At 37.9% G+C, this 14,737-nt stretch overlaps 1 protein-coding gene across 1 annotated transcript; it reads right to left on the minus strand.

Moving 5' to 3' along the window:
• Window positions 1-671: 671 nt before the first annotated feature.
• KRT25 (keratin 25) lies at window positions 672-6,449 on the minus strand. Its single transcript, XM_036930528.2, has 8 exons — window positions 5,949-6,449; window positions 5,571-5,653; window positions 5,033-5,189; window positions 2,853-3,014; window positions 2,642-2,767; window positions 2,049-2,266; window positions 1,877-1,944; window positions 672-1,051 (listed from the first exon to the last, which is right to left on the minus strand). The coding sequence occupies exons 1-8, from the start codon at window positions 6,375-6,377 to the stop codon at window positions 942-944; spliced, it is 1,353 nt and encodes a 450-aa protein (XP_036786423.2). The 5' UTR covers window positions 6,378-6,449; the 3' UTR covers window positions 672-941.
• Window positions 6,450-14,737: the final 8,288 nt, after the last annotated feature.

Raw genomic sequence — 14,737 nt, forward strand, 5'->3', positions numbered from 1 at the left:
GATTTCTCTTTCTGCTAGTTTATCATTATTATATAGGAATGCAACAGATTTCTGTGTATTAATTTTGTATCCCAGAACTTTACTGAATTCAGATATTAGATCTAGTAGTTTTGGAATAGATTCTTTAGGGTTTTTTATGTACAATATCATGTCATCTGCAAAATAATTCTGTTAATAGAATTTGAATCCCAAATCGGAACTTTTGCTTTAATTTCCCTTACATTTGGAATATTGGTTAAATGTATATTCAAAAGGGAAATGAGATTTGAAAATTAATCATTGTAAATATCAAGTATTAAAAAATAAGAATCAGATTTATTCTGTGCTTACTCCATAAGTGTACTTTATAATTGCTTGTTTAATCTTCACAATAACCACTTGAGAGAAGTACTATTATTTCACAGATGAACATGAAAGGTATACATTTTAGCTATTCCTAATGGGAATACGCTTGTCATTATGACAAATTATGGCAGGTTGGGGATATAAGTGGAAGTATTTTTATTTCTTCTGAATTTATCTCATTTTGAATTATTAGGAAAGTTTCATGAAAAACTAGGGGGAATCTGTTAATTATTTTAAAGTTTTCATAAAAATCATAAGTTGTTAGGTGTTCATGCATCTGTACCATAGACGTGGATATTTTAAAGATAAGACAGTACCAACAGTGATAACTTGCTAAAGGAAGAAGGTTTATTGAATACGAAGAATTGACAACATTTTCTGTAGGGTAATCAAATGGGTCATCATATTTATATGTGCCATTCTTCTAGATGAATGGAAATATTCCACCACTGATTGCCCAGATAGAGATTATATTTCAGTAAAAGAAAGACAACAGGACAGACATTTTTCTTAGACTTGCTCGTTTTCCTAGACAGATATATAATGCTTTCTCTTCTTGGAGACTATTTAGCATATTCTCGTTCTTGTGTCTCAGATTAATTGATTTGAGATTTCTCTTCCAGGGAGTGGAGCCTGGTGGTAAGTATTTTGCTGCGTTGGTCTACTTCCTCAAGAACTTTCTTAACCACTATGGCTTTGGCCAGATCTAAAAAATTAGATTTAAAAGGAGATTTTAGAGAGTTGGAAAAGGTGAGTAAGATAGCTAAAATGTGGAAGCAACCCAAGTGTGCATCAATGGATGAATGGATAAAAAAATATGGTACATACACACAATGGAATATTATTCAGCCTTAAAAAGGAAGGAAAATCTGACACATACTACAATGTGGATGAATCTTGAGGATATTATGCTAAATGAAATAAGTCAGTCACAAAAATATAAATATTGTATGATTCCACTTATATGAGGTACCTAAAGTAGTCAAATTCATAGAAAGAGAAAGTAGAATGGTGGTTGCCAGGGACTAGGGGAGGAGGGAGTGGGGAGCTATTAGTAGGTATAGAGTTTCAGTTTTGCAAGATGAAAAAGTTCTAGAGATGGATGGTGGTGATGGTTGCATAACTATGAATGTACTTAATGCCACCAAACTGTACACTTAAAATGGTTAAGATAGTAAATTTTATGGTCTGTGTATTTTGCTACAATAAAAAACTGAAAAAAGATGAATAAGGAATTATATCAATTAAAAGAATGATATAATTTTTATATAAGATGGACAATAAAGTAAGCACAAATACTTAGTCTTATTTTTAGTGAATTTTGATTTCTTGGTTAGCTGAAAACATGGTGAATTTATACTTTGTTTAAAATTAGCATATATCATTGAAGTTAGACATCCATCACAGATTGATATCTACTACAAATCTTTACTATATGTGTCCTCACTAAACTGGGGGAATATGAAAACAATCAAGCTATGCATTGAAAATGAAGTACTGTAGCATAAAAACACAATTTCATTTTAATTACCTTTGACTTGATTTCCCACATTTCCAGATCCATAATCTTTAGACCTGTAACCTCCAGACTTGCAAGTGCTGTGAACACATATTTTTTAAAACATCAGGACAGACAGTGATTCAGAGAGAATTTATGTTCAAACAGATTTCATTACACCTTCCCTGTAAATTATTTTACCTACCCATCATCTCCACCGATGAGGAGGCAGTAGGTCTCAATCTCTTTCTCCAGGTGCACCTTGATGTCGAGGAGCTGCTCGTACTCGAGCTTCTGGCCCTCGGTCTCGGTTCTGACCTGGTGCAGCTGCTCTTCCAGGGCGCCGATCTGAGCCTGGATCTGGGCGAGCTGCGCGCAGTAGTTGCCTTCGGTCTCGGTCAGGGAGCACTCCAGGGAGTGTTTCTGTCCAGAAACAATAAAGGAACTGAGACAGACATACAGATATGCAGAAATTTGCTTTGACCATATGACTTTCTCCTCTTGTTAATTTTTCCTATGAATATTTAAGATTTCACACTTAACTGAGAAAACTCTATGACACTAAAAAATGAGCAAGTCTTTCATTTTGGTAGAATGAGCATAAGTCGTTGATGTTGCTATTTTAGCTGTTCTATATAAAATCTATTCTTCCTTTATGTTTTAAGTTAATTACATAAAAATACATATGGATATATTCTCAACATGGTTAAAGGGCTTTACAACCAACTGGCATGTACAGTATTTAAAATGGTAGCCTAGGAGACGGTAATAATGGTATAAAAACAGTCCTTTTCATACCGTGGCTAAGAGAGACTGAAGTTCAATTTCTAGGGTTTGGAGGTTGCGCTTCATCTCAGTCAGCTCATTCCGGGCTGAGGTTGTGGCTCCAACATCCTCGGAGATCTGCTGCTGCAGTGAAGCGCTCTGAAAAGGTAGAAGCGAGGGAGCAAATCTTAGCTTCGTGAACATCACTAAGATGCAGCGGGGTTGTTTTATGGACAAGACTCACCTTTTCGTTGAACCAGGCCTCCGCGTCCCTGCGGTTCTGCTCTGCCAGGTCTTCGTACTCAGCGCGCATGTTGTTCAGCAGAACCGTGAGGTCCACCCCGGGCGCCGCGTTCATCTCCACGTTCACGTTGCCTCCGGCCGCGCACTGCAGAACTTGCATTTCCTGGAGGCAGAAGAGTTCTCAGCTCAGGTATGCAGGGGCCACAGAGAGAGTCTGGAAGCTTAGCCTTGGAAGGCTTCTTAGAGTTCAACTGTTTCCACCTCCCTGGCTGTGTAGTTACCCGCACCCCCGCAACATTTTGTTATTTCCCGTCTCATGAAGTGGCCTGTGTCACCTGGAAGAGCTTTAATTGCTCCAGAGCTCTTCCTTATGGTGGAGCAATCGCCTGCTTTTATAATCCTGATTCATCTGCTGCACGGAAAATATCTTAATTCCTTTTCCAAATGAAAGTCCTTAAGATATTTAAAATGAATTTTCCATAATCTCATATTCTATTCATTTATAGCTGAAATGACTGCACTTTGGTGGACTGGTCTCCATTCCACTTACAGACCAGCTCTGGTGTATTCTTGGCTCAGCTGTATCCTGAATGCAGCAGGAGCCTGGTGGAAGGGTGGGGTCTGAGCATTCTAAATGATTGGAAATAAATATTTATGTTTACACATTTACAATTATTTATAATTATAAACATTTATTTATTTATAATTAGTAAAAGAAGAACACCACCCTCTAAAGAATTCTAGCTGCCTATTAAGTTATTTAGCTTATGTAGGGACATTATAGTGTAATGGTCTTTGATATCAGATGCATCTCAGTGAATTCTGGTTCTTTTTGTGTCCTGATGAACTTGGGAAAGATGCTTAACTTGTTCAAGTTTCGGTTTTCTTATCTGAAAACTGAGGCTAAAGAAAATCCTTCTTGGATTGTTTTTGGATTTTATGTGAAATTACTATGAGTAATAGGACAAGCATACAACCTGGCATATAAATGCTAAATAACTGCTAGTTACTATGATTAGCATCACCATCATAGAAGCTGAAATCAGTTTGTAGTTGACGTCTACATATTATTCCACCTGAGGTGTGTGCTGCTGGGACCCGTGAATCAGCTGAGATTGTGGGTGGCGCTGATCAGCTGATGCCTCTGCTGCAGAGACTCTCCCCCTCCCATGTCCCTGGCCCTGGATTGGTCCTGAAGGCGAAAATGAGGCTTTCTTTCATCCCTGCCCCAAGGCCCTCAGGTAGTTTCTTCCCTGTTGGTCCCTGTAGCTACTCTGTCTCCAGATGTGGTTATTCTGAGGATTTAGTGAAAACTTCTCCAGTTTAAGTAGAAAAAAGAAAAAGACAAAAACGACGCATGTGGGTTTGCCTGTAAGTGAGGCGTTAAAAAAAAATCAGTTGCATCCAATTCATCAAAAATGTATTGAGTATAACTACCATGGGCTATAACCATACTTGAACCTGTATAGCCATATAAATGTTCTTCTTTAAGTAGTTGTGTTTACAAGATAGCCTCACGACTTATCAGGTAGCATTCTTAGCTTGATCTCTTGCTTTAAGTATTTGGCTTGACTACAGAAGTCTTTTGACTGTTCAAAAATACCAAATTCATTTTCAAAGCACAAAGATTTGCTCCGAAAACAGCGATTCTGAAAATAATCCCAGAGCTGTGTCTGGAGTAGTGCTGGAGCATCCAGTTTCAAATCCAGCTTCTAATGCTGACCGTTTTAGAAGCATACTATTTATCTGCAGGTGTAAATTTTGACACAACAACTTAATTTCAGTCTCATTTTTATGGCCGTACCTTTGAAGAATATGTATTCAGTATCTGTACTTAATGCATGCATGAAGTAAATGTTTAAGGGCTTTAAATCTGCCACTGCTGAATTTCTAAATAGATATTTACATTTAGTTTTCTTAGGATGTCCTTAAAGCGTATTTATGGTATCTAATTAGATGTAATCTCCTAAATGGGCCACTTCAACTTAGCTATAATTACCTAACCAAACACTGCTCTTGTTTTTCCTGTGGGAAACGTGGGGCAGCACCAATGAATCTGTACAAATGCTTCACCATTTCTAAAGACCAATTTCTAATTTAAGACGTCAAGTATGTTATCTCTTGTCAGATGCTAGCATCTACAGAGGGATAGCAAAATGTACACAGACCGTCGGCTCCTACCTCCTTGTGATTCTTTTTGAGGTAAGTCATCTCCTCGCTCAGGGTTTCATACTGAATCTCCAGGTCCGTTCTGCACAATGTTATTTCATCCAGAACTCTGCGCAGCCCGTTGACGTCACTCTCAACACTCTGGTGAAGGGCCAGCTCGTTTTCGTACCTTCAAGGGTGTTAAAGTATTTCCAGTTTGTCATATGGCTGAGGGAGTCACCAATCAATGATCAAATGCTAGAGTTCTGGAATTTTGAAGCGGCAGATTTGGCCACAAGAGACATTTTCAAAGTTTGTATAATAACAATTACTTTCCTTATTTCGAGGTAGTTCTTTGGCAGAAACAGAACAAGAATACTGGGTACTACTTTTATGCAGTTCATAGCCCAAGTACAAAAAAGTAACAATATTTTGTTCATTTTAAATCCAAGTCTATTTGTAGTGTTGGAATAAGAATTGGTGATATTTAATGGAGGGGTCAGAAAGTAAACCCAACTTAATGCTTCGCATTAATCGCCATGAATTCTTTTCGCTCTGAGAGTCTACTTACTTGAGCCTGAAATCATCAGCTGTCAGCCTGGCATTATCGATCTGTAGAACAGCATTAGCCTTGCTGGTGGTGGAAATGATGATCTAGAAATGGGAAGTTTGACTTTTTAAAGGCAATTTATTACAACCAATAAACAATAAAAAGTGGGGTTTTTTTTAGATTAGGAAATGGAAATAATAAAAATTAATATAGTTATTGGTCAGTGATATTTTTAGCATGAGGTTAACCACCTGAATCTACTTAATGCTTATTTCCAAAGCGAAACTGAACTTCCCTTTGAGAAATTAGAAGTAGGGATGGTAAATGTTTTTAGCATTTGGTGAAAAGAACATTTAGAAATAAAAGAACATACAAATGTGATGACGTGTAATTTCTTACCTGATTTTTAAGATCATCGATTACTGGGAAATATCTACTATAATCGTGATCAAGACCCCGGCAAGAACCAGGCCCGTATTTCTCATACCAGCCCTTGATCTTCTGCTCTAGGTCTGAGTTGGCCTCCTCCAGAGCTCGTACATTCTCCAGGTAGGAGGCCAGGCGGTCGTTGAGGTTCTGCATGGTCACCTTCTCATTGCCGGATAGGAGGCCCCCCTCGTTCACAGTAAAGCCAGCACAGGGACTGCTTCCTCCTGCAACTCCTCCCGATGAGCTGCCCCCGAAAGCACACGAGAAGCTGCTTCCGATTCCAGGCATGCTACAAGCATTGCCAGCCCCAAAGCCGGCTGCTCCCGTGGAGAGCCTGAGCGATCCTGTGGTCGAACGGGGACAGGCTCTCCTGGGACCGCTGGGAAGCTGAAGAGACATGGTATCAGGGCAAGCGTGTTGCAGAGCTGTGTGTGTGGAAGCCAGAATGGACTGCTTTCTCGTCTCAAGTGTTTGTTTGCCTTTTTATAGACAATTCTCAAGTGGCTTCTGGATGAAATTCTGCCTACATGAAGTAAAACAAGGCTTGCTGGCCTCAGCAGTTTAGCATAATTGGATGATTTTTCCTAATTAGTAACTAACTCTGCTGGGCTCATTGCTGTAGGAGGGCAGGTGCCCTCAGGTTGGTGGTTATCTGTGAAATGGGTCTGGGTGGAGCAATTTCAGGTTCCTTATTACATTTTAAAATTGCAAATGACTCATTCTTCACTTTCAGCCTTAGAAGATAAAACTCACCAGTCCACCACACAGTAAAAATCTGGTGTCATGGTATTGGGCTATCATGCCAAGGCAGATTTTGATGTTTCCCGAGACTTTTTCAGCTTTTATATATTTTCACAATTCTTTCCACATAAGTAGAGAACAGAACTGGAATCGTTATTCCTCCCAACATGGTCCTTCAGCCACCAGTTTTTTTCTCCTTCTTGCCCCCTGTTTCTGATGGGAAGTTGACTTCCATCTGGGCTGACATGCATCATATTTTGTTGATACTTACATCTAGGCATAGTTGTCATTTCCTCTCCATTTTGGCAATTAGGGACACACCCCCGACTGCTGTTACGCCTTGTGGGGGTTTGGAAGGACATTAACTTATTTCCTGACCCTGCACAATTTGAAGCAAACCAAAAAGGAAATATTACATCTGTTTGTACTTCATTGTGATTTAGCGTAGGTGAAAGTCATCAGTAGACCATTTACTGGGTGTGGATTCCCATACACTTATTAAAAACTCTGCATATTAAGGAAAATTTGGAAAAGTCTGGTAATTGGCATGTGGACAAAATTTCCATGAATATCTATTTTGTGAGGCTGTTGTGAACATACTGATTCATTCATTCATTTATTTAACAAATATTTATTAAACACGTACTCTGTGCCAGTTACTGTTCTGGACATTTGGGATAAGTAGAGTCATACTTCTTTTTGTTCTTTTGTGATTGTCTTATTTCACTCACCATAATGTCTTCAAAGTTCATCCATGTTGTAGCATGTATCGGAATTTCCTTTCTTGTAAAGGCTGAATGTATATACCATCTTTTATTTATCTCTTTATCAGTCAATGGACATTTGGTTTATGCCCACCTTTTGGCTATTGTGAATAATGCTGCTATGAACATGCATGTACAAATATGTGTTTGAGTCCTTGCTTTCATTTCTCATGGGAATATATCCAAAAGTGGAATTATTAGATCATAGGATAATTCTATTTTTAATATTTTGAGGAAATGCCATACTGTTTCCCATAGAAGCTGCACTATTTCACATTTCCACCAATAGTGCACAAGGGTTCCAGTTTCTCCACATCATCATTTGTTATTTCCCTTTTTTTCATAGTAGCTATCCTAAGGCGTATCTGGTAGGATCTCATTGTAATTTTGATTTGCATTTCCTTAACTGGGCATCTGTTCAAGTGCTTGTTGGCTGTATGAATATTTTTTCTGGAGAAATGTCTACTTAAGTTCTTTGCCCATTTAAAAAGTCATGTTGTTCAGTTGAAGGAGCTTGTTATATATTCTGGTTATTAAAATATTATCATGTTATTTTTAAAGAGGTTGAAATAATCACTTCTCATTTTTGGATTGTCATTATCTTATCTTATTTAAGAAATGATTAACTTTCCAAGTCCATAAAAGTAATTGCTGTATTATTCTCTAAACATTTAATCATTTGCCTTTCACATTTAAGGTTTTGGTAGTTTGGAAAGATTTTTTATTATTCTGTGGATAGAACCAAATTTCATTTTTTCCAATATGGGTAATGATAACTTCAGCGCTATTTACTGGTGCCATTATTTCCCTGCAATGTCACCTTGTCATGAAGAAAGTATCTAATGCCTCCTCTGTCCTCAATAAAATCTTCATATTGGTGAGGGTTCAGTTGGGGCTGTTTTTCTAGCTGTTCCAGAATAATATCATTTTAGTTACTATTGCTCCGTGATAGAACTTTGTATTTGGCAAGACAAGTATTCTCATTTGCCGTCAAGTCGGATATTCTTTCTCTATTGTTCATCATATACATTTTAAAACAGCTTCTCAAATACAATTAAGATTCCAAGGTTTGCCTTGAATCTATAAAGCTATTTGAGGAAAATTGATTTCTATGATTATGTATGTCTGTCCAAGAGATCGAATATTCCTTTTTCCATTTGTTTAGGTGTTTCTTAATGTCCATCAGTAAAAAGTGACAGATTTTACCATAATGGGGTTCCACACCTTATTTTTTTATTTTGATATCATTAATCTACAATTACATGAAGAACATTATGTTTACTAGGCTCCCCCTTCACCAAGTCCCCCCGACAAACCCCATTACAGTCACTGTCCATCAGTGTAGTAAGATGCTGTAGAATCACTACTTGTCTTCTCTGTATTGCACAGCCCTCCCCGTGCCCCCACCCCCCACATTATACATGCTAATCTTATTGCCCCCTTTCTTTTTTCCCGCCCTTATTCCTCCCTTCCCACCCATCCTCCCCAGTCCCTTTCCCTTTGGTAACTGTTAGTCCATTGGGTTCTGTGTTTATGCTGCTGTTTCGTTCCTTCAGTTTTTCTTTGTTCTTATACTCCACATATGAGTGAAATCATCTGGTACTTGTCTTTCTCTGCCTGGCTTATTTCTGAGCATAATACCCTCTAGCTCCATCCATGTTGTTGCAAATGGTAGGATTTGTTTTCTTCTTATGGCTGAATAATATTCCATTGTGTGTAAGTACCACATCTTCTTTATCCATTCATCTACTGATGGACACTTTGGTTGCTTCCATTTCTTGGCTATTGTAAATAGTGCTGAGATAAACATAGGGGTGCATCTGTCTTTTTCAAGCTGGGCTGCTGCATTCTTAGGGTAAATTCCTAGAAGTGGAATTCCTGGGTCAAATGGCATGTCTATTTTGAGCTTTTTGAGGAGCCTCCATACTGCTTTCCACAATGGTTGAACTAATTTACATTCCCACCAGCAGTGTAGGAGGGTTCCCCTTTCTCCACAACCTCGCCAACATTTGTTGTTGTTTGTCTTCTGGATGGTGGTGATCCTTACTGGTGTGAGGTGATGTCTCATTGCCACACCTTTTTTTTTTAGAGTAATTTACAGATATTTATATAGTATTGTTGTTAAAGATATCTTTTAGAAATCACACTTTCTAGACAAATTTTACTATGTAAAGAAATGCACTTGGCATGTTATAGTGATCTTGATTAACCTTGGTACATTCTAGTGGTCTTTTCCCCCATTTTATTTTTCCAGTTTTATTGAGACATAACTGACAAGTAAAATTGTAATATAAAGCTACAATGTGATGATTTAACATACGTATACATTGTGAAGTGATCTTGCAATTAAGTTAATTAAAGCATTCATCACCTCACATAGATACCTTAACCCTACTACTCTCAGCAAATTTCAAGTAATGCAATACAATATAATTAACTTTAGCCATCATGCTACACATTAGACCCTCACAACTTAACTCTTCTCATAACTGAAATGTTGTACCCTTTTACCAACCAGTGCCAGTTTCTCCATCTCCCAGCCTCTGGTAACCACCATTCTATTCTCTGCATGAAAACATTAGTGATGTAAACAAACCTAGCTATATCTAAGAGTAGAGAGTAAAATGTTAAAGACCTTCCTTACCTTTCCCTCTTTTCTGTCCTCCTTACTTTCTCAGGTAACTAGAGTTTACTTTCCAGGTGTTTGCTCACTTCCAAGGTTTTATATTCATTTGCATCCAAATATAGCATGTAAACCCACATATGCCATATATGAATCATCTGTTATATGTGTTTTTCTTTAACTTACTTTATTCACCTCACATAATATGCCTTAGAGCATGAATAGGTGTCTAATGTGTGGAAACTGTTGGTTGGCCCCCAATTTTTAACTGTGCATTAACTGTCCACCATAAAGACTACTTTCTCCAGCATTCTTTGCAGCTAACTGTGGCCATATGATTAAGCTAGCCAGTGTAATGTAAGCAGAAGTATATGTAGTATGTTCTAGAAACTTTAAGAGGAAGCTGACGTAAGTCTTTGTCCCATCCTTTTCTATTCCTTCTCCCTGCTGAAGTGGGTGTGATGGCCAAACATGGTGGCTGGAGTTTCGTCTTTGGGCCATGAGCCAGGACCACGTGCAGCTGCGGCAGAGCGGGAAGCTGAAAGAAGCTGGGCACCCCTGATGACGGTCTGGCGCAGAGCTTGTATTCCAGCCCTGAATAGTCTACCTCTGGATTTTTATGTGCAAAAGAAAGAAACTTCTCTCTGGGTAAAGTCCTATTATTTTGTTACTGCTACTTAGGGCCAAACTTAATATTAAGTAATTTGTTTCACCACGATATCTTATTAACAGACCTTCAGATTGCTTCCAAGTTTTTGCTATTATTAATAATGCTGAACATATTCACATTTTTCTTTAGGCTAGATTCCTTCCATTTTTTTCTCATTTCTTTTTACTCAGATTTATTGAGTTTTGATATACATATAGGAAAATTCATACTTTTAAACACACAGTTCTATGTATGGGTTTTGACAAATGCATAGTCATATAACCACGAGCACAATAATGTTATTGAAGAGTTCTGTTACCCTCATATTCCTCTGTATCCCTTTGTAGTCAGCCTCACCTCAAGCCCCAGTTCCAGACAAACACTATCAGTTTTCTATGTCTATAATTTTGCCTATTCAGAATGTCATATAAATGGGATCATATAGTATGTACCCCTTGAATCTGACTTCTTTCACTTAGCATGATGCAATTGAGATGCATTCATCTGTTGAGTGTATCAAAAGTTTAATTTTTATTGCTGAGTAGTTTTCCATTTTTTGATATACCACAGTCTGTTTATTGACTTACTAGTTGAAGGACATTGGAGTTATTTCCAGTTTTTGATGAATATGAATGAAATCATGGTAAATGTTTGCATACAGATTTTTAGGTGAACATAAGTGTTTTACTTAATATCAAAGAGCGATTGCTGGGCCATATATATAGGTGTATATTTAACATTATAAGAAACTGGCAAACTGTTCTCCAAAGTGGCTGTACCACTTTACATTCTCATTAATGACATGAGACTTCTAGGTGCTCTTTATCCTCACCAGCACTTGGTATTGCTTTGTTGTTATTGAGTTGTAATGATTCTTTATAAATTCTGGATACAAGTTCTTCATCAGATATGTAATTTGCAGATATTTCTCTCAATCTGTATCTCATCTTTTCAGTTTCTTAAGGAGTATCTCTCAAAGAGCACACATTTTTAATTTGATGAAGTCCAAGTGAACAATTTTTTCTTTTTGATTCACTTGTTTGGTGTCACATCTAAGCAATCTATATCTAAACCAAGGGTACACAGGCTTTCCCCTATAATTAAAAAATTTCTTTTGAGTTAATCATAAATACACAAAAATATAAAATATGCAAAGAAATGTACAGGAAAGTCCTGTGCATCCTTCGCCCAGTGCCCCTCAGTGTTAACATCTATATAACAAGAGCACAGTATCAAAACCAGGAAGCTGACATTGGTACAATTCATACAGTTTATTCAGATGTTGCCAGTTATACATGCATTCATTTGTGTGTGTGCACACATGTGCACATATGTGTAACTCTATGTAATTTTATCACATGTGTAGCTTTTAGTAACTGCCACCACAATCAAGGTACTTAACTGTACCATTTTCATAAGGCTCCTATGTCACCCTGTACCCAGTCCTTCGTCCTAATCCATAACCTCTGACAACCATGAATCTATTCTCCATCTCTATAATATTTTATTTCACAAATGTTATATAAATACAGTTATGCAATATGCATTCTTTTGGATTCGTCTGTTTCCCTTTTCCACTCACTCAGTTTTTACTTCATGTATTTTGATGCTTTCTTTTGTATATTTAGGACTGCTGTATCTTTCTTAGAGGATGTATATTTTCATAGTTATGTAATACTTCTTTTGTTCCTAGGAATTGTCTTTGCTCCAAAGTCTTCTTTGTCCGACATTAATATAAGCACTCTTGACTTTAAAAAATTTTTGTATCATTAATATACAATTACATGAGCAACATTGTGGTTACTAGATTCCCCCCATTATCAAGTCCCCACCACATACCCCATTACAGTCACTGTCCATCAGTGTAGTAAGATGCTATAGAGTCACTACTTGTCTTCTCTGTGCTATACTGCCTTCCCCGTGTCCCCCCCTACATTATGTGTGCTAATTGTAATGCCCCTTATTCCCCTTTTCCCTCCCTTCCCCTCTCCACCCCCAGTTCCTTTCCCTTTGGCAACTGTTAGTCCATTCTTGGGTTCTATGAGTCTGCTGCTGTTTTGTTCCTTCAGTTTTTGCTTTGTTGTTATGCTCCACAGATGAGTGAAATCATTTGGTACTTGTCTTTCTCTGCCTGGCTTATTTCACTGAGCATAATACCCTCTAGCTCCATCCATGTTGTTGCAAATGGTAGGATTTGTTTTCTTCTTATGGCTGAATAGTATTCCATTGTGTGTATGTACCACATCTTCTTTATCCATTCATCTACTGATGGACACTTAGGTTGCTTCCATTTCTTGGCTATTGTAAATAGTGCTGCAATAAACATAGGGGAAGCATTCTTGATTTTTTAAAAGTAAATTAAATTTTATTTTAAAAAAGTGAGATATAATTGACATACAATATTGTATTAGTTTCAGGTGTCAGATAATGATTCAGCATATGTATATATTGCAAAATGATCACCACAATATGTCTAGTTGATAACCATCACCCCACTTAGTTAGAATTAAAAAAATTTTTTTGTTAATGTTTACATGATTTATCTTTTCCTATTCTTTTACTTTCAATCTACCTGCATTTGTTAAGTTTTAAGTGACTCTTGTGTTCAGCATTTCAGTAGTTGGGTTTTGCCCTAGAGAACTCATGCACATGTAGTAGGTGACATGTATAAGAATGTCTATGGCTGTGTCATTTATACTTGTCCCAAACTAGAAGCAATTCAATAGCAAAAAGGGAAAAACATGCCAAATATTTTTAAAAGTTTTTTTTCCAAACTGGTGGCCTCTTGTGTGGTTTCAGCTTGTATTTCTCTGATTGCTAATTAAGCTGAACACTTTTCATAAATTTACTAACCATTTGGAGTTTCTCTCAGCACATGGATGACACATTCTACTGTCTTCTGGTTCCACTGTTGCTGCTGAGAAGTCAGTACTTACTCTTGCTGTCACTCATTCGAAGGTAATCAGTGTCTGCCATCAGCTTGATTTGTAAGATACTCTCTTATCTTTGTTGTTTTGTGGTTTCACTACGATTTATCTATATGGGGACTTCTTTGTGTCTTGTCTTTAGTTTCACTATGACCTGTTCAACATGCATTTCATTTTATTGGGTTGTGTGGGGCTTCTTAAATCTGTGAGCTGGTATCTTTCAAAAATTTCAGCTCTCATCTCTTCAAATATTGCCTTACTCCAGTTCTCTCTCTCTTGTCATTCTGGAATCCAGAAAGGGTTTACTGTTCTCTATTCTGACTTCAAACCAATCGCTAGGGGCAGATCCAGGGCTTGTTCTGTCCTCAGTTGGTCCTCAGTTGGTGGTGCCAGCTGAGGTACATTGGAATTGAAAGACCAACCTACATTTGAAGAAGTGTTAATTCTGTTATGGACAAATTGCTGTTCCCTCCTGGGTAAAGAGGTCCAGTAGAGTCTCCTGCCAGCATGTGATTAGTTTTCCTCCTAGAAAAATGGTACCATCTCAAGGTGTCAGTGTCTATGTCTGCTGCTGATAGGTTAGTAGGCTGACCAGCCTTAGAGAGAGTGACTCTATTCATTGGGCCCAAATACAGACCCCATATCTGCCATAGTGGTCATATGGTTCTGCAATTCAAAATACTTTTAACCCAACTCAGTCCAACTCTACACCACTGAAATTACGGCCTCTATAACCATGGCTGGCGTCATTCATACATGGATGGCGTCATTACATCTCAAGAAACTCTCTCTGGGCTGAAGTCAACTACCTTATGTGGGAGTAGGAAACAGTGGCAATCAAGAGTGTCTTTGGGAATTTGAGATGCAACCTTAGTGGGCCCAGCACTCTGGAGATGGTGCAATTCAGTTTATGAGCTACATTTATGGGCCATTTGAATTCCACATTGTCTGTATACCAGTTGGTCAAAACTCTTTAGTGATGCCCTGTCATACAAGTTGGAAATCTAGACGGTTGCAGAGCTCCCTGCCTGACTCCACCCCAAATGAATCAAATC

The sequence above is a fragment of the Manis pentadactyla genome, chromosome 4 (genome assembly GCF_030020395.1).
Source record: "Manis pentadactyla isolate mManPen7 chromosome 4, mManPen7.hap1, whole genome shotgun sequence".
NCBI classification, from domain to species: Eukaryota; Metazoa; Chordata; class Mammalia; order Pholidota; family Manidae; genus Manis; species Manis pentadactyla.